At 49.1% G+C, this 24,556-nt stretch overlaps 12 protein-coding genes across 12 annotated transcripts; 6 read left to right on the forward strand and 6 right to left on the reverse strand.

The window, feature by feature from the left end:
* Positions 1-646: 646 nt before the first annotated feature.
* FSST1_004190 (uncharacterized protein) lies at positions 647-2,791 on the reverse strand (the record flags this gene model as incomplete). Its single annotated transcript, XM_083230342.1, has 1 exon — positions 647-2,791. The coding sequence occupies one exon, from the start codon at positions 2,789-2,791 to the stop codon at positions 647-649; it is 2,145 nt and encodes a 714-aa protein (XP_083087620.1).
* A 1,150-nt stretch (positions 2,792-3,941) lies between these two features.
* Positions 3,942-5,338, forward strand: FSST1_004191 (H(+)-transporting V1 sector ATPase subunit C; the record flags this gene model as incomplete). The annotated part of the gene is made up of 5 exons (XM_083230344.1): positions 3,942-4,236; positions 4,289-4,383; positions 4,436-4,527; positions 4,589-5,081; positions 5,132-5,338. 5 exons carry the CDS (start codon positions 3,942-3,944, stop codon positions 5,336-5,338), a joined length of 1,182 nt encoding a protein of 393 aa, XP_083087621.1.
* Positions 5,339-5,533: 195 nt separating this feature from the next.
* FSST1_004192 (adenylyl-sulfate kinase) lies at positions 5,534-6,332 on the reverse strand (the record flags this gene model as incomplete). Its single annotated transcript, XM_083230345.1, has 2 exons — positions 5,534-6,149; positions 6,325-6,332. The coding sequence occupies 2 exons, from the start codon at positions 6,330-6,332 to the stop codon at positions 5,534-5,536; spliced, it is 624 nt and encodes a 207-aa protein (XP_083087622.1).
* A 924-nt stretch (positions 6,333-7,256) lies between these two features.
* FSST1_004193 (HotDog domain-containing protein) lies at positions 7,257-8,208 on the reverse strand (the record flags this gene model as incomplete). The annotated part of the gene is made up of 3 exons (XM_083230346.1): positions 7,257-7,277; positions 7,337-8,037; positions 8,112-8,208. 3 exons carry the CDS (start codon positions 8,206-8,208, stop codon positions 7,257-7,259), a joined length of 819 nt encoding a protein of 272 aa, XP_083087623.1.
* Positions 8,209-8,668: 460 nt separating this feature from the next.
* Positions 8,669-9,355, forward strand: FSST1_004194 (uncharacterized protein; the record flags this gene model as incomplete). Its single annotated transcript, XM_083230347.1, has 4 exons — positions 8,669-8,755; positions 8,803-8,926; positions 8,984-9,012; positions 9,068-9,355. The coding sequence occupies 4 exons, from the start codon at positions 8,669-8,671 to the stop codon at positions 9,353-9,355; spliced, it is 528 nt and encodes a 175-aa protein (XP_083087624.1).
* A 158-nt stretch (positions 9,356-9,513) lies between these two features.
* FSST1_004195 (RNA-binding ribosome biosynthesis protein MAK21) lies at positions 9,514-12,628 on the reverse strand (the record flags this gene model as incomplete). Its single annotated transcript, XM_083230348.1, has 4 exons — positions 9,514-10,275; positions 10,332-10,800; positions 10,859-12,033; positions 12,086-12,628. 4 exons carry the CDS (start codon positions 12,626-12,628, stop codon positions 9,514-9,516), a joined length of 2,949 nt encoding a protein of 982 aa, XP_083087625.1.
* Positions 12,629-12,977: 349 nt separating this feature from the next.
* Positions 12,978-15,051, forward strand: FSST1_004196 (uncharacterized protein; the record flags this gene model as incomplete). Its single annotated transcript, XM_083223767.1, has 5 exons — positions 12,978-13,149; positions 13,205-13,245; positions 13,299-13,389; positions 13,440-13,703; positions 13,754-15,051. 5 exons carry the CDS (start codon positions 12,978-12,980, stop codon positions 15,049-15,051), a joined length of 1,866 nt encoding a protein of 621 aa, XP_083087626.1.
* Positions 15,052-15,418: 367 nt separating this feature from the next.
* On the forward strand, positions 15,419-16,137 carry FSST1_004197 (prefoldin subunit 5; the record flags this gene model as incomplete). The annotated part of the gene is made up of 5 exons (XM_083230349.1): positions 15,419-15,440; positions 15,502-15,663; positions 15,741-15,850; positions 15,902-16,019; positions 16,085-16,137. The coding sequence occupies 5 exons, from the start codon at positions 15,419-15,421 to the stop codon at positions 16,135-16,137; spliced, it is 465 nt and encodes a 154-aa protein (XP_083087627.1).
* Positions 16,138-16,242: 105 nt separating this feature from the next.
* Positions 16,243-17,890, reverse strand: FSST1_004198 (uncharacterized protein; the record flags this gene model as incomplete). Its single annotated transcript, XM_083230350.1, has 4 exons — positions 16,243-16,735; positions 16,788-17,027; positions 17,080-17,624; positions 17,681-17,890. The coding sequence occupies 4 exons, from the start codon at positions 17,888-17,890 to the stop codon at positions 16,243-16,245; spliced, it is 1,488 nt and encodes a 495-aa protein (XP_083087628.1).
* A 1,207-nt stretch (positions 17,891-19,097) lies between these two features.
* FSST1_004199 (P-loop containing nucleoside triphosphate hydrolase protein) lies at positions 19,098-21,418 on the forward strand (the record flags this gene model as incomplete). The annotated part of the gene is made up of 4 exons (XM_083230351.1): positions 19,098-19,490; positions 19,543-19,973; positions 20,026-20,654; positions 20,706-21,418. 4 exons carry the CDS (start codon positions 19,098-19,100, stop codon positions 21,416-21,418), a joined length of 2,166 nt encoding a protein of 721 aa, XP_083087629.1.
* Positions 21,419-21,493: 75 nt separating this feature from the next.
* Positions 21,494-22,972, reverse strand: FSST1_004200 (WD40-repeat-containing domain protein; the record flags this gene model as incomplete). The annotated part of the gene is made up of 3 exons (XM_083230352.1): positions 21,494-21,579; positions 21,634-21,798; positions 21,850-22,972. 3 exons carry the CDS (start codon positions 22,970-22,972, stop codon positions 21,494-21,496), a joined length of 1,374 nt encoding a protein of 457 aa, XP_083087630.1.
* Positions 22,973-23,321: 349 nt separating this feature from the next.
* Positions 23,322-24,449, forward strand: FSST1_004201 (ankyrin repeat domain-containing protein; the record flags this gene model as incomplete). The annotated part of the gene is made up of 7 exons (XM_083230354.1): positions 23,322-23,373; positions 23,424-23,449; positions 23,501-23,629; positions 23,689-23,778; positions 23,929-24,160; positions 24,221-24,315; positions 24,393-24,449. 7 exons carry the CDS (start codon positions 23,322-23,324, stop codon positions 24,447-24,449), a joined length of 681 nt encoding a protein of 226 aa, XP_083087631.1.
* Between the last annotated feature and the right edge of the window lie 107 nt (positions 24,450-24,556).

Below are 24,556 nucleotides of genomic sequence, written 5' to 3' on the forward strand. Positions count from 1 at the left end.
TACAATTATCTAGGTATATGGAAATACTTACTAACCATGACCTGCTCCGTGAAGTGTGTGACATTGCCTGATGAGATTTACCCATTGAATTTTACGATCGATATTAGATAACATGCCTTCAAACGTGCAATACTCGCGTTACGCCCGTCTTTCCGTACAAACATTCCACTCGCGCTGTTCTGAGCCGCAAAATACACAATCTCAAATCTTATCAAACCCAATACACTAAATAGTCCGGCCACACGAACAGCTTAACGAAGCTAACCCGTGCGCCTGTACCCCGTCCCTCGTCTGTTTTCATTGTTGTCTGCACATGGTGCGCTGTGTGTAATTGCACGTCGCTTTTGTTAAGAAAAGAACGGCTGACCATCCGGTTCTCGCTATTGTCCTGGAAGGCTCATTGTCTTCATTCGTGTGAGTCCTTTGAATCGGACTGATCAGCTGGTTCGTCATCAGCTGTCGTGTTATTTCTGCTTTTGACAGGTGACCACCATCGACATGTTTGGAGGTTTACGACCAGGAGCTCTGACGAGCCGATTACAGGGCATATTCTTAAAGTTTATGTGTTTCATCATCTGCTATGATTTCCATCCCTTTTGCCTTCAGCACATATCAGCCATAGGAGAAGATGTTTGTGAGACCAACCTCATGTTCCAGACCCCGTATTTCGTGAAAGTTGCTGTGGGTGGAACTGACGCTGCAGGGGAGGATGCAACTGAGATTGAGGCTGTTGCCCCTGGTAGAGGTGTTCTATATCCCAGTTCTGATTCTGATGCCGTGAAGCATATTGTGACGGACGAGACTGAGCTGACTGGAATCCCATACTTGAGTTGCTCTCAAACACATCTGACGGCGCCCGTGACCTAGAAATACTCGCTACAGATGACACAGGATCTCTTTGAAATGTCTCCTGGGATAAACGTCGCCGTTTCGCTTGTTGTGAACTGCTAGCTGGCGGTGCAGTCGGATCAGAGGCTTGAGGCAAGATTGTGGCCGGGCCTTCTCTTGGAGCCTGTTGCAAAGTCCTTTGCGAGTTGGGATCAATCTTCCTTCTCTTCTCTTTGATACTACCAAGCGAGTCTAATGCATCTGGCCGGGCCATTCTTGACTCAACAGTATCCGGAGAGCCGCCGTTTGGCTGGAGAGGCCACAATGCTCCAGACTGTGGCCCTAAGTAATTTGACCTGCCAGGTCGCGAATCCTGTTGGCCAGCCTTATCACTTTGTGTTTTGGATATCGACTTCGACTTGTTCTTCGATCCGGGTGGTCGGCCGCGAGGCCTACCTGTAGATTTCTTGCGCTGTAGTGGTGTTGAGTTTGGCGCAGATACTTCTGCAATTGGTGCTATTGATGGAAAAATCGACCTCATTCGTGGAATTGCAACAGTCCGGCTCGAAAGGTCTACTATGGGCTGTAGTGACACGTCTTCCTGTCCCCGCGAGGCTGGTACAATGGTAGCTGTAGGACTTTGAGCGGCCGGAACCGGTGATAGTACTACATCTGGCCCTTGGACGCCTTCAACGGCCTGTTGTGATTTGCTTGTTCTGTCTCCCATCAACCTGATTTGCGTGCTCGTTGTTCCGTACGTCCGAGGGACGAAAGCAGTACTCGTACTATGCACTGCAGTCGTCTGCTTGCTGTAACTGGCGATGCTTCCCTTTGGCCTGCCTCGTGGCCTCCCTGTTGGGGGCTTCTTCATTTTATGCGATTCGAGAGGGATGGCCGGGAAGATTTCAGAAAGCCAGGAAACGAAGAGATTACCAGGGCCATTGTTAGAAGTACTCTTAGTAAACAAGGCCGTATCGGTCGGAGGCCCATCAAGTATTGTTCCAAAGTGAACCAGCGCTTCCACAAGCTGGTCTACAATGAACCTTGGCTGGGTATATCGAAAGAGCGTGAGGATCCGGGCCTGTTCTGACTTGACAACGTCAGGTGATAGAGGTTGGGGCATAGATTCTAGCTCAGTTGTTTGACCCGCGTCGGTCCATCGTGAGTCGACTGTTATTTCTCTTGTTTGTTCCTGGTTGGCTTCTCCTGTAACTTTTGTTGCCCCACTCGTATGTTCCGTTTCGATCTCTTGTGAGTCTACTATCATGAATGGTTCATCTGTGACTTCTACATTGATGTCTTGCATAGGATCTTGGTCTGTGACTGTGGTATCTGCTTGTTCCACACTGCCACCTCGTGCAGTGACTACAACAAATTGCCCGCGAGAATACTCTGGACTTATCGGATGCAAACCATTTGATTCTGCATACGGATCACTCACCTGATGTGAATCGATATGCAATGTAATGTCCGTTGTCGCTACCGCCTGTTTCTCCAAGGGTCGTTCTTGATATGCAGGTGAAGGAGTGATGTGCGGTAGAGAATTTGGTCTAGGGGCGGGTGGAGCGACACATGAGAGTTGAGAACGAGGTGGCGAGAGGGTCTGAGCGAGAGGTATAGCAACAGGAACAGAGACCAGAGAGGTAGTTGCAGGTTGCAGCCGAAGTCTCGTCGGGTGACGATATCCTTGAGAACTCGCGAGCTTTGCAGCAGCAGCGGTTCTTTCACTTGTACGCTTGGCCGCAAGGTCACGCGCAGTCATCTCTGGCTTCTGGACTTGCATCTGCAGGACACTGAAGTTGCCTTGGTTCCTAATTGTCTTGCCCTTAAGCTTGCTCGGAACTGCAGTTCGTATGCGGCCATCATGGTATGGGTTTAGGGTCCCGGGCAAGGGAGTCTCTTTCTGTGCCGGAAATCCATGTGATTTCTCTGGTTTATCTCCAGCTCCGACGTGTGAATTCATCTGTAGACCAAATGAAGTTCTTGCTCCTTCTAAGCGTGAGGGTGTAAGTTTCGCTGCGGCCCTTGATATAGCTGTAGACAAGGTGTTGGCACTTATAGAATGTGATACTCTTGGTGCATTTCTGTCAGGATTGGTCACGAGTGCGATATGAGAAGCTTTGAGACGGTTGTTAGTTGATTTATTGATTCGAGAGGGTAAAGTACTAGTTGTTTCGGAAAATGCGTACGAGATTCAAAGGGCATGGCGCCGTGCCCCTGGGCCTCGGGACTATGCTACCAGTGGTCCGTAAAACGCGAGAACATATACGCCAGGCTTTGCGACGTCGATGATGCGCGAACCAATGGCCAGTAGCTTGTGGTTTTTGGTGTTGTCGCCAGTCGAATTCCCGTGTTAGTGACTAAATCTTAGTGGACGACAACCATTAAATGACCCCTCCCCCGTGATTCATACAGGCTCAGACCGTCTTCCAACCTGACTTGGTGGGGTCTATACTTCCAGTGCTACAGCACCTTTCCATATAGTATCTTGGTAAGGAGATAGTACCGAGAGTACTAATCGTAGACATAATACCAGCAGAGGCAAACCTCATAAAACGGTAATGTCTGCGGGATTCTTAAAGAGTATACTAACTCCAATGGTAGGGACTTTCAGTGGAAGGGAATATGTGCCTTCAAGGTATCTAGAGAGTTAGGCAATTTATTTAGTACTGAGAGGTAGGAGGTCTGAATCGACCGAGCTCAACAGCCACAGCATTCGTCATACTCTGGAGCCACAGCCCATAAGCCACTTTGAGTGGTTCCAAGGTCAACTGCTGTCCAACAGCAATACCTAAGCTCTTACTACCAGTGCTAGCAACTTCAGCGACGCTACGCTACCTATCTACACCTACCTACCTATACACCACACACGAGACAATACGGGCCGACATCATCTTAATTTCTTTCAACAGCGTAGATATCATCAAGCGCTGCTTGTAGATGAGCCTGTGAATTTCAGCCACCACCAAACGCCAAAGCTCTCACCGAGTTAGAGCTGTCCAAGTCCTCTGTTGGCGTTACTCCCGATCTACTCCGCAGCCCGTTTCAATAGACTACCTCAACAATCTCGACATAGCCGACCCTATCCAGCTTCTTTGCGTCAACTCGTAACCATGTCGACAAAGTACGCTTTCTTATCTTTGCCGCAAGGCGTCTTCGACTCGAGCAACCGCGATGATGCCGTCTCCTCTCTGCGCGGCACCATTTCCAACGACAATGGCTCCGTCCTGCCGTTCAACATTCCCGATTTCAAGATCGGCACCCTTGACGCTCTCGTACAACAGGCGGACGAGCTCACGAAACTTGAGGCTTCATGCGAGGCTGTTGTTTCCAAGGTCGCCGACTCTCTAAAGAACGTGCTCGAAGGCGACGAGGACCGCATCGCCCAGTACAAAATGGTCAACGATAGTTAGTCGCGCGCATTGTATGAGACGGGCTAGCTGCTAACAAATCACGACAGAGCCGACCGATCAGTATGTGAGCACGTTCAGCTGGAACAAGATTCGATACCGAGCCGACAAGTCTCTCGCAGAGCTCATCAGCACCCTGCAAAAGGCATGCTATTCTACTGTCTACCCCTCGCGCTTCGACTAACACACAGTATTAGGAGCTTGCTAATGTTGATACCGACGTGAAAACAAAGTTCAATCAGTACAACACGGTCAAGACAAATCTTGCAGCGCTGCAGAGGCGCCAGACGTAAGTACTTGCTGCCCCTAGTGCCTTACACTGGCTTGTATTGTTGACATCTCGAATATAGTGGTAACCTTTCTACGAAATCCCTGACCCCAATCGTTGATCCTGCCCTCCTTATTCAGGATTCTGAATATATAGAGACGCACCTTATCGTTGTCCCTGGAAACGCGAAGAAGGACTTCCTTAAGGGCTATGAGACATTAGCCCCCATGGTCGTTCCTCGTTCGGCTGTTGAAGTCGCCAAAGATGACGAGTTTGTCCTCTACGCAGTTGCGACGTTCAAGAAACACAGTGCCGAGTTCCTTGCCAAGTGCCGAGAGCAGAAGTGGACGCCTCGTCAGTTCAAGTATGTTGAAGGTGGTCGACAAGAAGAGCAAAGGGAGCTCGATCGAGTGACCAACGAGGAGCGCAAGGTCTGTGGAGAGGCATTGCGCATGGGACGCACAGGATGGAGCGAGAGTGTCATGATCTGGATCCATGTTATGACCCTGCGAGTCTTTGTCGAAGCAGTCCTACGATACGGCCTGCCTTTGGATTACGTGACAGCACTGGTTAAGGTGAGTGATCCAATCTAGTGAGCCCAAATCATCACTAATCAAAGTTACAGACGACATCCAAGCTGGCCCCCAAGGTCAAGACAGCCCTTGACTCTAACTACTCGTACCTCGGCGGCAACGCTTTCGGAAGAGACAAGCGTGGAAAGATTACCAAGGACGACGCTGCGCTGAGCTCAGAGATGGCGGCGGCTGGTTTCCAGACCGGAGAGGGCCACGAATACACGGCATACGTATACTACGAGATTGAGTTTCCTTAGCGACCTTCACAGGTAGAACCGGGACGAGGAGGAAAGCAAACTGGGAGGCAGAACGATAGAACGATTCGCATGCATGAAGAGACACCTGTACTCGACGCTTTGATCACGCCTGCATGTGACGACGTCCGTAGTCGACATGACATTAATACCCTATCTATCTTGTTGAAACGCAAAACACAATCATCATTTACATATTTATTTCTTGTTGAGGTAACCCTTCTCGTTAAGCCACTCGACGATCTGAGCTACACACTCCTCGACAGAGTTCTCGTGAGTCTTGATGGTGATCTCAGCCTTCTCAGGCTCCTCATAAGGAGCAGAGATGCCAGTGAAATCCTTGATTTCACCGGCACGAGCCTTCTTGTAGAGACCCTTGGGGTCGCGCTGCTCAGCAACCTCGAGGGGCACATCGACGTAGACCTCGACGAAGGGGATAGACTCGTCACCACCTTGAGTAGCCTGCTCGTGTAGCTCACGAGCGACCTTGCGATCCGCTCGGTAGGGAGAGATGAAGGAGGTGATGGCGATGGTGGAAGAATCGGCAAACAGCTTAGCAACCTCGGAGATGCGGCGAATGTTTTCGTTTCGGTCGGCCTCGGAGAAGCCAAGATCCTTGTTGAGGCCGAAGCGGACGTTGTCGCCATCGAGACGGTAGGCGGCAACGCCCAGGTGAAGAAGGTGCTGCTCGAGAGCAGTGGCGACGGTGGACTTGCCAGAGGCAGAGAGACCGGTCAGCCAGATGGTTAGACCGCGCTGGCCGCGGGTCTCGTTGCGCTCCTTGCGCGATAGAGAAGGGTGCCAGGTAATGTTGCTGTACAAGACATTGTTAGTAAACTTGGTGATGTTTACACAGGTGGGATGTCTAAATGATGGCGGGGTAATAATGATTCTTTGGAGGGGAAAAAAGGGCGTTGAAGGCTTAGAGGGGTAGTGTGTGCTTCCATATTCATTTAACGTGTAGAGACAAGACCAAGAGATAAACTTACGTAGCCATTGTGTATATATAAAAACAATGTCGTTAGAAGATGAAGAAAGAGAAGAGGAAAATATTGTATAAGAGAATAGGATGTATCTGGAAGTGACAAATAATTGGGCATCTATCAAGACCAACCAACTATAAACTACAACTTCCCCACGGCATGAGAGATAAAAACTCATAACATGGTTCCCTGCAGCAGTTTTCCAGTCCCGTAACAACGCCGCGCGATGTCGTGATCGGACCATCGGTCGGTAGTAGACTTTGCGACAGACTCCCCGATAGGTACTCCATTTTGGCACCATCAACCTATGAATGATCCTGCCCCGAGATGGCGACATCAGAGACCTTCTTTCTATACAAGCTGATTCGTTGCGCAGCTGCTAGTTCCTGGCGTAGGCCCCGGCTTCTCCACGGTCTCTGTCCCACGCACCGGAAGTCGGCCTTGGTAAAGTGACCTGCTCCTAGGTACTGTACTGTAGAATCTGCAAGAACATTACCCCATTTATACCCAAGACAGAAAAGATAGACGTGATTGTCTTGGTATTAATACTTTTACTTCTTCTTTCTCCTTCTTGCCTTATTTCTTTGGTAGTAACTCTTGAACTTTAGATAAAAATAAATAACGAAAGGTCCAGTCTCAATAGCATAGACTGACTAAATTTATTTATTGCAGTTCCGGCGGCCAACTCTTCTAGGAAATGTGAAATACAGCCTCGTCAACATGCATTTATATCTAAACTGTCTATCAACAATAAAAAAGGATAACCATGTCCTCTGTTATTACAAATCGTTCTTGTGAAGCCACATCATCTATCACTCTGCCTATCAACACCAAGCGCTCTATATGAATAAACACCATAGCTCTAAACCGCTAACTTATATCCGTCACTCGCTCGCTCTAAAAGGTCATCATTGGGAGTCATCTATTCTAATCTCATCTCAACCAATTTTGGGCATCACCTATGAGACTGGGTTAGGACATGGTTCTCGGACGATATCAAGAGTCGTATATCACTTACCGCAGCATATTTGGGTGAGATAAAGAGCGCTTGCGCCTCGGCCACGATCGTTGGCTTCTCTCCGGGGTTGGCCAGCAATTCGATATGTCCTCTCACCCAGGCCTTGCGACCTTCCACCTTGTAGGTCTCTGCCCGCAGAACCAAGAAGCTTCCCGCTGGTGTCGGCTTGCGGTAATCAACGTTCAGGTTTGCTGTCACAGCAATGTTATGAGGAAGGGCACCAAAAGAGCAGCGCCCAAGACCCTCATCCAGCATCGTCGCTAAGAAACCGCCGTGCACAATACCAGGATGGCCGCACAAATCTTCTCCAACGTATGCCACCGACACGAGTTGTTTGCCCTCTGGCGCAACCCACGCATAAGGTGGCACTGGCATCTTTCCTTCGCCAATAAGCGCTCCGCCAGTCAAACTCCGACTTCGGTACGATCCGGGCATCTTCATATGTGGTCGTGATTCGGTGAGTTCGGGGTTCGCGCGAAGCTCTGCGATCAGAGGGTGGTTGTTGATGGTCTCCTCCACCATTTTTGCTTCCTCGTGATTAGCGACGAAGCGTCGAAGGCTCTCTTCGTCGGAGTGAAAGCCCATGCCGTTCGAGTGCATCGTATACCAGGTTCCGACACCGCCAGCTGTGCTTGCGCCCACGCCGGCAACCAACATGCCAGCTGCTCTCCTGAAAGCACTGCCAGCTGCTGCTGAAGCTGCTATAACCCCGTTTTATCAGCATACAATTTCTTGCGCCTGCAAGTGCTTTTGAGCAGTGAAGAGGGGTACATACCTCCTGTCGCATAACCACGGGACGATGTAGAGCGGGCAAACCGTTGGAATGATTGCGCTGCAATACGTCCGCTACGACCAGCTTGTTGAGAAAACATGATCAAGTGTGGTGTGGTGAATATCAAAATGTACAAACAAAGAAAAAAGGCGGAAAGGGAATAAGAGGAAAAGGAAGAAAAAAGTCGTTGTTGCGATGCCCCCCGGCTTTTGATAAGATTTAAAAGGTAAACTAAAGTTATCGGCGATCCCGCTTTGCCTCGGATAGGAAGTCGACCTCGGCGTTAATGTAATTAAACGGCGCTTCAGCCACAAACCGTTTTACTGTTTAACTGTCAGTACTGTACATGCGCCAAGTGCGGATGACCCTGATAATGAAGATGCCGTGGATATACTGAGTGCTAGGATTCCCCGTACCTGTGACGTGGACGTCGTCCAACCAGAATGGCTCAACAAGGGCTATGAGACTTGATCTGTGTGTCTCTACAGGCCGATCAGAGGCCGCTGACGACATATGTCCTTTATGCCTGTATTACCTTGTCTCATGTTGGTTTATACTGAATGGTATTTAAACAGTTGGATTGCCCTTCTTGTAGCTTCAATAACTTTGACTCACCAATCAACTATAATCACAAACAACTCACAATGGTACGGCAGACAAAGCAACTACGAGCCCGTACTAACATGCTGTACAGGCCACCGCTGAAACCGTCGATCTGGGCTCTGCTCACCCTCCCAAGGATGATGCCATTATTGCCTTTCAGGAAATCCTGCCAGAGCTGAAGAAGAAGCTGGTTCACCTCCGACACGACTACAACAGTACGTATTCAGGATTGATAATTGTGCAGTACAAGTCAAGCTAACGATATAAATTAGAACACGAACCAGAATACTTTGCTGCAGCTGTAAGCTACTGATAGTTATTGTTCTCCTACTGCAAGCAACTGACAAGATATCTAGGAACATCTGTCAGATCATGATCTGGTTGGTTTCAGTGCCGACGATTTCGAGTCCGTCCGTGTTGCTACTTCAGCCTATGGAGTCCATCTCTTTGGAAAGCTTCGAATCCCTGCCATGCCTGACCCTTCAGGTCCAGCTTACATTCATTTCCGCGTCTTTATTGGCGGCGGCGATGAGCCCCCCAAGCTTCATTCCATTCACACTGAAGAGCGCGATGATTCCAGCGGCGGAAAGACGTACAGAGCCATCTTTACCAAGAACGATGAGCTGGAGTGGTTTGATACATGATTAGAATAATAATGAGAATTTTGTTTGCGAGTGGCATAGTACTTTGCCAAACAGCGTATCTGCCAATTTGCCTTTTTTACTCCTGAACCAATGTGTGTCTAGTACAGTCATATTTATCAAAACAAATGCTCTGCTCATACCATCTTCGGCCAACCTGCCTACATGTCCTCCTCTCCAGCCAAGAGCTCCGCATAATCGTCGACCGAGGCGAACATAGGAAGATCCTTGAGCTTTCTGCGCTTGGACTTGGGCTTCTCGCTCGGTGCCTCCTTAACTTCAAATCCTTCTTCATCCTCACTGATCAGGGCGCCGCCCATCTCCTCATCAGATCCCTCGATATCCACGCTCATGTCGTCATCATCCTCATCCAGCTCGCCATCCAGCGACATCGCTGGTGACTCGTCATCATCCGAGGCCATATCCTCATCATCCAGATCGAAGCCAACATCAGAGCCATCATCATCAGGATCAACACCAGGCTGGGTTGATACAAGTGCCTTCCAAACCTCATCCTCTTGCTCATCATCGGATCCAACATCCATGCCAGCCTTGGCCTTCTTCTTGGTCTCCTTGCCTTCCTTGTCAATCTGTTGGAAGTACTCGTGGAAGAAGACATCCTCAGCAGCAACTTCATCAGCCTTCTTCTTCCAGAAAGCAGAAGAGTTGACAGCAGTCGTGGCTCCTCCGGCTGCGCGGCTGCCCAGCCAGATGTCACCAACATCCTTGGCAACTCGGAGAGGCTGCATGATAGACACACCCTTGGATGAGTCGGTAGACTTGGCGTTTCGGTAAACAAACTTGTCCAAGAATCGAATGAGCGAGTGGCTGTCTAGATCCGGCTTCAGTGACTTCTTGTTTCGCTCCAATATGGCCGCTGCGTAAACTGTAACTGAAGGATGATAGTGGCCTTGAAGGGGAATCTGATTATCATTAGCATTTCCGTCTCTATTTTCAGTTTCAAACTGTCTGAACTCACCACCTCCCACAAGCAACTTCGGTTGGCGTTGCTGTACTCGGGGTCTCGCTTTCGTCCATCGTATTTCTGCTTCTCATCCATGGCATCATCGCCCTCCTCTGGCTCATCCATCAGTGTTGACATATCGGGGAAAGTCTCGCGCAAATGGTCAACAACGTAGAGTAGTCCACATGTGAATGAAGGTTGGTGAAGACCTGTAATCTGGAGGATTCGCTTGGCAAATGCCTTGACCCGGCGGCTGTCTACGTCGTTCTTCAGCGCACGTAAAAGGAGGTTCAAGTAGAGCGCCTGCTTGGACGAGTTGACTAGTCGAGGGTCTAACAGAGACTCGTATAGCGTTCTATAGAACCTGTCGTTTGCGATACTTCGCGAAGAGGATATTTGTTGGATCAGGAGAAGAGCCTGAATGCCTGTGTTGAAGTTGCCAGAGTGAGCAATCTTGAAGAGGGTGTCAAGATGAGATTCCATGCTACCGTACAATGTTATTATCACGCCGAAGAGAATTTTGAAGGAGTATTATCACTTACACAGTATCGTTGCCCACCATGAAGGGAGCTGCACGGTTGACACCAGTCAGAATAGCAGACACAAGCTTGTCGGCAGCCTCGGTTTCTGGCTCTGAAGCAACGGGCTTTGCGGGCTTGCCACTCCGGGGCCTTGGAGGTCGTCTACTAGGATGTCGATGATCATTCGGGTCCTTCTCTTCGACCTTCTCTTTGACCGGCTTCGAGTCGGTAGGTGCACTGATACCTAGAGATCCAGTCTTCAGAATGATTGTGAAGAGATCGAAGTAGATTCGCATGAGAGCCTCAGCCACGGCGGGCTCCTTGCTGCTAAGAATCGTCTGGTTAAGAGTGTTGATGGCGTAGTACTTTGATCGGTGGTCCTGGGATGGGTGCAGCAGAATCTGCTGTTCTATCATTCGGACAATAATTGGCTTCATACCAGGGTGCGAGTTTTGCAACTGAAGAAGCAGGTATGATGCTCGCGAGGAGATTTTACGGTCTCGATCACCTAGTTTGTTGACCAACAATCGGAGAAGATTGGATTCTTGTTCTGGCTTATCTTTAAGAAGTCCATAAACAAAGTCAAGTGCTCGAGTTCGCGAATACTCAATCTCGTCTGAGCATAGCTGTTCGAGGACCTGAATGAGCTTGAAGTAAGCCGCCTTCAGCCAATCTTCATAAGCCCAGACAATCAGATGAGCGGGTGTAATCTTTCCAGGTAGTGCGTTACCAGGAGCCCAGGGCTTTCCAGGGCTTCGCTGCAAAGTACCAATGAGGCCTGGCTGGTCGTGGAAAGCTCGAAGGCGACGATCGGAAGGCAGTAAAGAACCGGGACCGAGCAAATCGACCAGAGCCCCAATAGCACTTAGCGCTTGTCCTCGACCCTTCTTCTTGGAGGCTAAACCCATGAGAGCATCGAAAGCTCGGGTGTTGTGAACTGGAGATTCCTGAACGGCAAGAGTAAGTGCCGAGACCTTATCACTGAGAGTACCACTGGACATGATTGTGGACAAGAACTTGTGAGAAGACTTCGCAAAGACACTGGTTTCGTAATTGGTAGCGTCGTTTGTCAGAAGTGTTTGCGCATGCTCCTTCAAGGCATCAAAGGCGAATCGGGGAGGGTTGGGCTCATCAGTGGTCGGGGTAGGCAATTTGCGCAGTTCGGCAGAATGCCAGTCTGCTCTGGGCTCGAAGGCCTATATTACTGTTAGTGGTCAGAAAAGTCACTCTGAGACAAACCGAACCTACCATATTGCCCTTCTTCTGCGCGGTTTCCTTGGGAGCCTTGGCCTCGGGCTCGGCCTCGTCCTCCTCGTCATCGACATCTTCGAGATCATCCTCCTCGCCCTCACTTTCCTCGTCAACTTCTTCCTCGTCGCTTGCCTCGCTCATCTCAACTTCGGCAAAGCCAAGCTGCTTGGAAAAGGCAGCAAGTTCGTCCTTCAAGCCCTTGTCGACAGCCTTGGAATCCTTGGAGTTTTTGGCATCTTCCTCATCGTCAGAGTCGATACCCTGGATGAGTGCCAGATCACTCTCGTCGCCGCCGAGCGCCTTGATCTCTTCCAAGAGAGTCTTCTCGTCAATTTTCCCGCTCTTCTTGTCGCCGGCTGCGTTGTCGGTATTTCGTTGTCTCTTTTGGTGCTGGTCACCAGCAGCCTTGGTGGGAGGCTGTTTTCGCTTTCCTAGCTTCTTGTCGAGAGCGGAAGTCAGGTTCTCCAAGGCATCTTTGTCGAGATTCGGGTCTTTTGATGAGCTGCGAGGCCCTTTTCCTTTCTTCGTAGGTTTCGCCATCGTGCAGGTTTCCTTTGGGAGTCGAGAACCTCGAGTATAAATTCCCAATTCTTGATTCTGAAAGGCAGATGCGCGCTTCAGGGACCTCGAACTTTTTTTTTTCCTGTAGGCGGCGCATTTTTCTCAGTGCCCCACCTCCACTCTTCCGGGCGTATAGCGCGTTACGGGCGCTAGTTGAGAACCACTTATAGTACAGAGTACATGGAGGCTCTTAGGCGATGACTAAGCTCTGCTGGTGTCAGTCAAACGGGAGCCCTCCCGAACAGAACATGGGAATCTATCAAACAGGGTCTTGAATCCATTATGATCGCTTAATTAGGTCGATTATTGGCCGTCAAAGCTTGAAATCATGGTACTCTTAGGCCTCACCCAAACAAGTGGCAAAGATATCTGTAGGAGGTCTCTGGGTGTGCAGTTGCGAGCTTTCTCTGTCTCAAGCATAGCTCAAGCCGTCTCAACTCGCTCCACCCTCTCAACAACATGGGTGCCAACTGGTGGCCTCGCTGCCAACGACAATGAGTGTTAGAAGGCTTTTGATCATACTTTTACACTTCATATAAGCTAATTGAGTTGTAGTCGGTCATGGAAAGCTCATTCGGGGTGGTTTTCTTCGTCAAGTATTTTCAACCATACTACAATATCAAGCGGACACTGATACGTCTACCGGCAGGCTCACTCTGGCATCTTTCAACTACTTCCTCTAGGTCTTCGAGTCCAGGACAAGATCGAAAAGTTGATCGACAAGCATATGCACTCAGTCGGTTCGTGCATTGTTATCGACTTGGCATACACTACTAAATTATTCATACAGGCGCATCTCGCTTGTCACTGTCAACTATTTCATCAGAGGACCTTTGGCGAAGGAGTAATCGTCTGGACTCTGTTGCCCCCGAAGTAAGAATTGGAGGTATCCCCCAAGAGACATACACTGACTTGGCTGCTCAGCTCTTTCGACTCAAAGATCGTAAAGACACTCCATTAATCCTGTCTCCCACTCATGAGGAGGAAATCACAACACTTGTTGCTGGAATCGTCAACTCGTACAAAGATTTACCCATCAGGTTATATCAAATAAGTCTGTATGCCTGTGATCGGCTCCAATGCTAGCCTGCTGACTAGTCGTAGCTCGAAAATATCGCGATGAGCGTCGTCCACGCCATGGCTTACTCCGTTCTCGGGAATTCCTTATGAAAGATCTCTATACGTTCGATCTTACTACAAGCGAAGCTGTTGAGACCTACCGTCAAGTTTCTGCGGCCTACCGCGCCTTCTTTGCCGAACTCAAACTACCGTACCTCATTGCTGAGGCAAGCTCTGGTGACATGGGTGGTGATCTCAGCCACGAGTACCACCTCCCTAGTGTTGTTGGCGAAGATTCCGTTGTCAGCTGCGATTCTTGTGATTACACTGCTAACGATGAGGTTGCTACTGCACGAATACCTCTTCCCACAGACAGTGCAACGAGTGTTCCGGCATCCCAATTCCGTGTTTGGCGAGGCATTTCCAAAGACCGAAAAACCCTTGTCAATGCATGGTATCCTCAGCCGTCTGAAGGTTCTTCTGATAACGGCCCAAGCCTTCATACTATCAAATCAGTAGTCCCAGAACTGGATACTACCATTGAGAATCCACTATCATTATGGGGAGAATCATTGAAGAGTAGCGATGTTCAGATGGTCAATGTCATCGATGGCAACCTTGTTTCAAGCTTCGAAAGTGTCCGAAACGAGTTGCCATTATTGACCGAACCTCTCAAATGTCACGAAGTGAGCTCTTCTACGATTGTAGGCTCAGACACTGGTGCGGGATTGAACCTAGTTCCTATTGCTCATGGTGATGGTTGTCCTCGATGCGACAAGGGTACTCTGAAGATTCATAGGGCATTGGAATGTGGCCATACTTTCCAACTAGGCACTCGTTATTCGGTGCCTCTTGACGCCTGTGTTGATCTTCCACGATCAGGGCTGCCCGAGGCGGCTTTGAAAGAGGGCCTGACACCAGGGAGCCGTGTACCCGTTCAAATGGGCTGCCACGGCGTTGGCGTTTCCAGGATCTTTGGCGCTGTAGCTGAAATTCTTGCCGATGAGCGAGGACTGAACTGGCCTCGCGCTATCGCTCCTTTCGAGGTTGCGATTATACCGTCAACTAAATTGGCTGGCGAACCTTTGAGCATCTACGACACTCTTTCCAAGAATAATGGGTCACAGTCGGGCTTTGACGTTGTTCTCGATGATCGCAACCGATCATTTGGTTGGAAGATGAAAGATGCCGACATGGTGGGGTATCCCGTTTTGGTGATCCTAGGCAAATCTTTCAAGGAAAATGGTATCTGCGAGGTTCAGTGTCGACGACTGTCAGTTAAAGACAATGTCAAGGTTGATGCATTGCCCAAATTCATTTCGAGTCTGTTGGACAGGCTATGAGCTGCTGGGTGTAGATTATTGTATCATTACTGAGGCTATAGGCAAACGTATACTATGCGAGAGGCGCTATAAAAATACAGTAAAGGGTATTTTACAGGCCGAAACCAGGTGAATTTCAATGTTGAACTGATGTGGACAAACGTGAATTTTTGCGAATTGTGCAAATCCCTTTCCAATGTAGGTATGCTTGGTTACTACCTCGGTGCCTATTGTACCATAAACAGTGGTGTATTGCACCCCGTTAGTAGGATTCAACAACCCCACGTCATAATATTTACGAAGCGAGACAATGGAGGGGCATCCAAACGAGCAATCAATTTAGGACTTCAACAACGACCTGTGCCAAATCGATCGATAACACACCAAAATGTCTGGAAAACAAGAACAAAGTGAGTTCTTATTACTTGACTATATCCAACACACTCGGTCACTGACTTATCCGCACCTTAGTCAATCTTGATACCCTGGAGCCCCAGCAGCTCGCTCAAGTAAAGAAGCAACTCGATGAAGAGCTCGAACATCTGACCACGTCGTTTGCGCAACTTCACGCCGCCCAGAACAAGTTCAAAGATTGCCTCCGATGCGTAAAGAGCAGGTCCGATGCTCATGAAGGTGCGACATGTTCCTATCCCATCGATTTCCTCGTCTAGCGCTCGACACCCACGATAACGACCACTAACACATTCAAGGAGCCAACTCTGTACTTGTTCCCCTGACCAATTCACTATATGTCCGTGGGGAGCTATCAGATGCCGATACTGTGCTGGTCGACATAGGTACTGGTTTCTTGATTGAAAAGGTGCGCAATCCGCGACTTTGATATCGCGCTCACTCACCGACCGTAATATAGAAACTCAAGTCCGCCGAAAAGTTTTACGAGTCTAAAGTCGAGGAGCTTGGGGCCAATCTGAAAGATCTCGAGGTTATCGTGCAAAGAAAGCAGACAAATGCACGAACGATTGAAGAAGGTAGGTCTATGATACGCATATCTTCTTTTTTCAGTCAACACATAGCTAACGCAGGCTTCACTCAGTCCTGAGACAAAAGATAATGGCTAGTCAAGGACAGGATGAACAACAGGCCTAGGCGAAAATAAGTCAATGATACTATCCTCCTGGATTCTGCAGAAGAACAAAATAGACAGGCCCGCGGAAACGTCCCAGTCGATACAGCGTCGCCTTTGCGTGCTCACTACGGCGAGACGGCACCAGCACTGGCACCAGCTCTGTTCAGAAGGGCTTGGACCTCTAATATGGTCCGCATGAAGCATCCGAGCCTCGACTCGAGATCATTACCCTCCGTCCAAATATTCTCGAGTTCTTTCCCCCAATCTTTTCGTCCTCCCCTAGCGTAATTCACACTTTCTTCCCAGTGAGGAGCGTACAGTTCAATACCCCAAGTGACTTCAGGCTCATCATCTTGAAGTCCCTTCAATTTCTTGGTGACATCGATTTTGATCGCATAGCTAGACTCTTTGAACGGGACTGTTGCCCAAGATCTTGTATAAATCTCGGTGATCTGCTCGCCCAAACTCGCAAGTTTAGCGGTATTGACGTTTGGAATTGGGAGAAAGCTGTCATCATCTGGATTGAGGCTGATTGATACCTTCTTCGCCAAGCCCTCAAACTCGGGTGGCACTTCAACTTGGTCCCAAGCATCGATTCGAAAGTTCCAATCGTACTGCCTGTAAAACAAATGTCAGTAATTCATCCCCAGCCATTCCTCAGGTAACATACATGTCAGGGGCAGCGACCATCCAGTTCAAAAGGGGGGATTGCTCTTGCCTGGTAGCTCGGACCATGGCAAGCTGCACACCTTTCCCGGAGGCGTAGTCTCCTTCGGCCTTGATGTCCAGCCCGTCAGCTTTGACAACCACTTCGCAGCCTCGCTTCAAGTCGTTTACGTCGCTGCAAATTGCCTCTTCGGGTTGTATAAGGAAACGCATGAGCTGCTCCGGTTTTCCATCATCTTTAAGTCTGGTTTAAGTTAGGTATATTGGATAACGTCTGAGTTTTCAAGCCACCTCACCTAGAATAGAAGATGGCGCCTCCACGCCGAGAATAGCCTTGCATGAGTTTGACGAAGTCGGCATAAGTGGACTCCTCTTGGGTACCCTTCTTTCGCTTGATAGGGGCCAGGAGTCCAAAGTTGACACGTAGCCCCATGGTTTTGTTGAGGGCCATGAGACCTTCTGATAAAGAGGCAACATCTGAAGCTAACTGCGGCAAATGGTGGTCCATTGCAGTTGCATCACTGATAAGTTTGGGACTTGGTGAGAGAAAGGAAAAGCGAATGCCAAGTCCAACGCGTATCATGTCGTTGATTTGAGCATCGTTGGGTTTCTGAGAAAGGAAACAAACATCGGGAGTGCCTTGAGATAAACGCATATCGCGAATTGCCCAGTTGATTTCTTCAAGTGCTTTTTGGAGACGGACCATGGATTCGCAACGAATGTCGAGTATGTTGGGTACATCGCGGATGATATAGACCTGGTACTGCCTTCGGATGTCGTTGAATACCCGTGAGTCTTCAAGCCCATTGGGGAGTGCTTTGCTTGGGAGTACATGCGTTACCTAAAGCACCATGTCAATATCGGTTGCTTGAAGTGAGGCCTGTACTCTAATTCTACCTGGATCAGATCTTTGTCGGCCGGTGGACGATCAAGATACTCTGTATCCTCGGCCTGTCGAATTTTCTCCTCCTTATCCTGTCTCATGGATTTGCTCGTCGGCAAATGATCATTTTTAGTCGACGCGAACTTTGCGGTTCTGGGAGGTCCGGCTAGGAGAGGAAGGTTTCCTCTACCACGTTTGCCTCCTCTCCCTCTTCCCCGATGCATGCTGCAGTACCTAGAGTTGGTACGATACTTTGTGTACCTATGTCAGAAGTGCATGTCAAAGGAGGCCCGTTGTGTTTACCTCTGAGCTTAGGTACCTAGTCTTGATGAAACCGTTGTCGATTGTTCGGAATTCAAAGGCTGCGAAGGGAAGATGGAAAGAACAGGCACCAAGAAGGGAGGGAGGGTAGGAGCATGATATGGCAGTGAATCACAGCCAGTTCCTGCCTCAAATTGTGCTTGGAGGGCAGGTGCATTAGTAGGAAATCTTTCCGTTTGCCATCTGCATGGCACTTGCACTGCTTTCGGGTACTTGCTTTCCTGTTTGAAAAGTTCCCGCTCCAACCCAACCGCTTCACTTCTTATTTCGTCTACCTACCTAGGTATTACAGAAATAAAAACAAAAAAGGAGCCCAACTGCCACACTTTTGGGCGTATGGGCTGAACAAACACCTAGTTTACTTGGAATATGTAGAGTGATACCATGTAGCTTGCAACGACAACAGTTCTCACCCGCTCAGGTTCTCACCAGACTGCCTTGCCAGAGACTTTTGAGATGCATGCGTATCAACAAACAAAAACTCGGTTGGTTGGGCTTGTCAACAAAAGTATTGTTGTTTGGTAAAACCAATCCCTATGCATATTATGAAACTTTCAGTCAAATAAATCGATGTCCATTGCTTCAATACCTACTACCTGCGTACATTACCTAGCGTGAAAGACAATTTCCATTCTAGATCCAGAATGTCTTGACATAGCTCGACAACAAAAAATTGTGGTAGCAAGTGAAGCTGAAGAATATGCACTCTCAAACTCTACCCAAGTGACACAATTCTGGTTATATTGTGATATTGATAATGGTCTAATATAGTGAGTGTGGTCAATACTACATATAATTAATCAGAAAATAAGGGAATGACTTCGCAATAACTAAGAAAAAGAAAAAACGGATCTCCTGTTATAAAGTACCTAAGTAAAGCCAAATTCTTCTAAAACATCGTGTAGAAAGTTAAAAAGGGGGATGAGTACTAGAATAGGTGATGTCAGTGGAAAGGGGTACCATACCTTTAGGTTAGGTGTCTGACACGATCTGGTACGTGCATACACCCTAGCAACCACCTTTATTCTTTACTTTCAAAGGTAGGCTCGTCGCGTTTCCCACGACGCGTTCATCGCTGCGACAGCATTAATCCTCAACGACGGCTAGATAATGGCACGTATCGCTTCAGCAGAAAAGGCAGAACGCCAGTTACCTCAACCCCCCCAAGAATTATCCGACGACGAACTTGCAAGCGACGAACCGAGCTGGGAATGGATCTATAACTCTACTCCAACGGCCGAACGGAGCTATGAGCCTCAGGGTGACAGAAAACGAAGAAAAGTGGTTGGGGATAAAATCGTCGGAGCCAGAATTGGTCAATTCGAGTGCCGAATCGGAGATGTTCTCATGCTCAAGGCCGATGGATCTAATGAAGCATGGGTCGCTCTGGTTTGCGATTTTGTCGAGGATGACGGAGAGGGCGAGAAAGCAGCCAACTTCATGTGGTTCTCAAGTGAAAGGGAGATTCGAAACACGGACAAGAAACGAACCGACTTCTACCCAGTAAGACATAAAATTTGTAAGACTGCTGGGCTCAACTTAACCGCCTCTCTAGAACGAACTCTACCTCTCCCCATCTTGGGATATCAACCCCCTAGCGTCCGTCAATGGCAAAGCCAAGATCATGTCTCGCGATGCCTTCCTTTCCAGATACCCACAAGGTCGAATTTCTAAAAGCCACCCAGACTATGGTAAGGCCTTTGTCTGCCGAAGAGGCTGCAACACTCGTACTGCAACCTATACGGACGAATTCGTATGGGAGGAAATATATAGCGGCGAGGATGACCTCTTTGCTTTGATGGATAGAATCAAGGCCGGGACAAAGGCTACACGACGTCGCCGTAAAGCTCGAAGTCCATCGCCTACCGATGATACATATCTTCCTCCCCAGGTCCCACAGACTCCGACCAAGACCGGAAGAAGTTCCGTAGCAGCGACGCCGACTTCTCGGAGAAGTCAAGCGACACCGGGCTCCCGTGTCAAAAGGTAGGCCGAATATATAGATGTGTCGGATTGAATTGCTAACAGCGCACTTTAGGAGTGCAAGCAAGAGGCTTGAGTTTACACCATTGGCAACGCGTAAATTGTCGCCAAGTCAAGTCGAATCTTCGCCATTCCAAATAGCACGATCTCGCCTACATGTTTCCTCAGTTCCCACCAGCCTTCCGTGTCGAGAAGGGGAATTTTCCCTGGTATACTCTCATCTTGAGGCTGCTATCTCGGATGGTACTGGGAATTGTATTTACATTTCAGGTACGCCTGGAACAGGGAAAACGGCAACAGTTCGCGAGGTCGTCTCAAGACTCGAGGAATCTGTGGGGTCTGATGAGCTCGATGACTTCATTTTCGTCGAGATCAACGGTATGAAGATTACGGATCCTCATCAATCATACACTCTCCTCTGGGAGGCCCTCAAGGGGGAACGAGCTAGTCCAGCTCAAGCTCTTGATCTCTTGGAGAGGGAGTTCAGTAATCCTAGTCCTCGCCGTACTCCTTGTGTAGTACTCATGGATGAGCTTGACCAGCTGGTCACGAAGAATCAGGCTGTCATGTACAACTTCTTTAACTGGCCTACCCTGCGGCACAGTCGTCTTATCGTCCTGGCAGTCGCCAACACTATGGACCTTCCGGAGCGAACGCTGAGTAACAAAATCAGCAGTCGTCTAGGTATGTCTCCAAATCCACCACATATGATATAGTCATCACTCACATACATAGGTCTCACACGTATCACTTTCCCTGGTTACAACCACGAGCAGCTCATGAGAATCATCCAGTCACGATTAGAAGGAGTGCCTGGGAACATCGTAGACCCAGATGCCATTCAATTTGCTAGCCGAAAGGTAGCCGCAGTCAGCGGTGACGCTAGAAGAGCCCTTGACATTTGTCGACGAGCCGTCGAGCTTGCCGAGGCGGACGCCCCCATAGATCCCACAACTCCAAGCAAGCGAGACCCCCAAACACAATCAAAGGGTTCGGGCCGCGTCACCATTGCAACAATTAAAAGGGCCATTAACGAGGCCACCACTAATCCTATTCAACAGCACCTTCGCAGTCTCCCCCTGATGTCCAAACTCGTCATGGCAGCTCTCTTGCTGCGTATCCGAAGAACGGGGTTGGCCGAGACGACATTTGGTGAGACCCTCGACGAGATACACAGGGCCAGTCTTCGACCTCCCCCGGCGCTCCCTGGTGTTGCGGCAGTCCTCAATAGCGGCCTCAAGGGCACAATGACGAGTGGACAGCGCCCGATGATCCGCCCTGGACAAATTCACACTGCGGCCCTCGAGTTAGTAGCGGCCGGTCTAATTAACCTCGAAGCTCAACGTGCCGAGCGATCGAGCAAGCTCCGCCTTTCCATTGCAGACGATGAAGTAAAATTGGCCCTCCGCGACGACGGGGACTTAAAGGCCTTGGGTATCGGTGTATAAAAAACTGTAATATAGAGCCAGCAAAGCGGCGTCTCGGGACAATACGTCATTAATTGAAATGCCACTTTATGCGCCTTAAAATTTCCTCCGAGCCAGAGTTGGCTTCCATTCGAGAGGATGCGACTCTTCTGTCGCTGTCTCATCCTGCTTCCAGATTTTGACTATCTATGCATTAGCAAGCGAACAATCAACATTTGAGGTGGATTGGAGCATACTTGTTTTGTCAGCTTCACCGCAAATCAGACGTAGCCCGGAGCGGTCGAACGTTGAACTCATAATGCCTGCCTCGGCGTCGAGAGAACCAGGCTGGGCTGTGGTATCGAGAGACTGGAATCGGTGTCCAGTCTTCCAGTCCCAGAAGCTCATGGATCCATTATCTCCTAGTTTCAAGGTTAGCTCATGGGTCACATTTCCCGAATTACAACACTAACCTCCTGTGAAAAAGACATTCTGCTCATTGACGCTCATGGTGTTGATGATGGCATTATGGCCTTCAAAGTTTTGCATGAAAGCTCCTTCAGGGCACTTCCATTGCTTCACGCTGCCGGTACTACCACTGGCAAATGTAAACTCTGAGGGATGTGTAGCCAGGGCTCGAACACCCTTCTTGTGGTGGGTGAGCACACCCATGGTCTTTCCGGCCGCGAGGTCCCAAAGTCGTACTGTTGAGTCCAGCGATCCGGTAATAACTTGAGGATCCGCCTCTTGACAGACAAGATCAGAGACAGTCTGAGTGTGTCCCGAGAGGACATGAATGTTGCTCCTGGTCCGCATATCCCAAACACGAGCAACACCATCTCGACCGCCAGTGACAAGAACATCAAGTGTAGGATGCAGAGCCAGGGTGTAAACACCACTTAGATGGCCGTGGTAGTGGCGAATAACCTTGTTTGTCTCGAGATCCCAACATTTAACCATTTTGTCTTCACCGCAAGAGAAGAGATAAGGGTGACGGGGAGACACAGCAAGGCCACGTACTGTGCTGATGTGCCCAGTGAGTGTCAATTTCAACGAGCCGGTCGCCAAATCCCAGATCTTGATGGTCCGGTCGCCAGCACCGCTAGCAAACCACTTGTTTCCAGGCTCGACGGCCAGGCTGCGCACCCAACCCAAATGTCCTGATATGACTCTCATCAGCTTCCATGGCGCGTGCCATTCGGGTTTTTGTTGCATCATATTCTCGGTTCCTCGAGTCGTAAGGGACATGTTCTGTGGTGTGCTGTCGTTCCTAGCTGCGGGTGCAGACGCCTTGCCTGAGCCGGGCGCGCCCTCAAGAAGCTTCATGGCAGGTCGAGCCAGCGCTCCAGCTTTAGTCTTCTTTCCAGGTTGTTTAGTCGGAAGTTTCGCAGTGATTGAAGGCGGTAGGGTCTCGACATCGGCGTATTCGTTGCGAAAGCGCCGTTTCATGATGGGATCTTCAGACGCGTCGTCTAGTTTCTGACGTTTGGTGTTGGTCGCTTGAGCGTGTGAGTATAGTGTTCTCGAAACGGTGGCATTTTGCGCAGCGAGTGCGCCAAGCTGCAGCGCATTTTGTGGTACTTCTGGTGTTTCCATTACGTATGTGCGGTGGTTCTTGCGACCGAGGGAAAAAGTAAATGGTCGTTGGAAAAAGTTGTTATTAAAGTCTAGAGATGTCAAAAGTTGCGACTGGAGCGTGTAAATGCTGGATTGCTACGTGTGGCGCAGAAAGGAAAACGCCACAGTTTGTGGCTAACAGCTTTAGCTCTGTACTCTTGCTCTTACAGCGACTGCCTGGACCTGTGGTGTACGTAAGGTATTGCACTGCGCAAACCTACCCTACGAACAAGCTTTCTATCGATGCTTTTAAGTGAGCTTTGTATCATACCACATAACTTTTATTATTAAAATTTCTTTTCTTTGGCTACCTGTTAGAAACACCAAAATGGAAAGTGAAGATAAATACCCTCTTCATATAGCTGCTCGTGAGGGGCGAGGTGAGCTAGGTCTAAGGCCAAGATTGATCAACACTCACTGACAAGCACAGTCCCTGTAGCTGAAGGATTCCTCAAGGTCAGCATTCAAACGTTCACAGTCGAGACATGATATTCATTTGATTGGTAGTCGGATCCTAAACTATCGCAACGCAAGGACAATGATGGTCGGTATCCTATTCACTGGGCGGCCTCTTCCAACAACTTCGAAATTGTCCAATTGCTAGCCAGCCAACGCAGTTTCGATGCTGACGTCCAGGTAAGTTGTACACTGCGGCACACTCGTCGTACAGCAGAAGGCAGAGTTGACAATCAAAGGACGGAAGTGGATGGTCTCCTCTTATGATTTCAGCTAGTGTTCCCGAAAGTGAAGCTGTTCTAAAGCTCATCATCTCTAAAGATGCTGACGTGAACCTCAAGAGTAGGACCCCTATCTGTGCTCCATATTTGATATTGCAACTAACTGTACCTCGCAGATTATACTGGCCAGGTGAGGCTTCCAAACCTTTCTAGTCTAAGCCATTTTGACAAAGATCTAATTCATGTTGAATTGTACAGACCGCCCTTCACTTCGTCGCCTCCAAGAAGAACCTCGATATTGCTCGTATTTTGATCGAGAACGGCGCATCTACTCGGGTTCGCGATCGCAGGGGCCAGTATCCTATTCATCGTGCAGCCGCTGTTGGCTCTGTGCCAATGGTGACCCTCCTTCTTAAAAACAGAAGCCCGCTGAACCCTACTGACAACGAGGGTTACACTCCTCTTCATCATGCCATTGCAGAAGGTCACGGTAAGTTGAAGCCTCACTGTTGCCCCACGGCATAAAGCAACTGCTCACAAAACCCTCCAGGAGATACTGCAGTCGCCCTTCTTAAAGAAGGCGCAGACTTTACCCTCAAGAACGGCGCGGACGAGCTGGCCCTGGATCTTGCTCCTGACAAAGAAGTATGTAAAAAACAAAGTATTTCAGGCTTTTTCTTCCTGTAATATATCAAAATCTGTGTCTAACCTCTTCTCAACAGGTTCGTCGATATATCTTGCAAGGTGCTGAACGTGAGGGTATCGAGATGTCAGGGTAGTCAGGAATTAGTGTTGGAAAATGAAGAACAAGACAGACACTACAACCAGCGCAAGTCCAAATTGCGTGCCGAAGCAACAAGACAGAAGAGGAAGAAGAAAAGAAACA

Source organism: Fusarium sambucinum, chromosome I (genome assembly GCF_050947815.1).
Source record: "Fusarium sambucinum isolate potato_lamoka chromosome I, whole genome shotgun sequence".
Classification (NCBI taxonomy): Eukaryota; Fungi; Ascomycota; class Sordariomycetes; order Hypocreales; family Nectriaceae; genus Fusarium; species Fusarium sambucinum.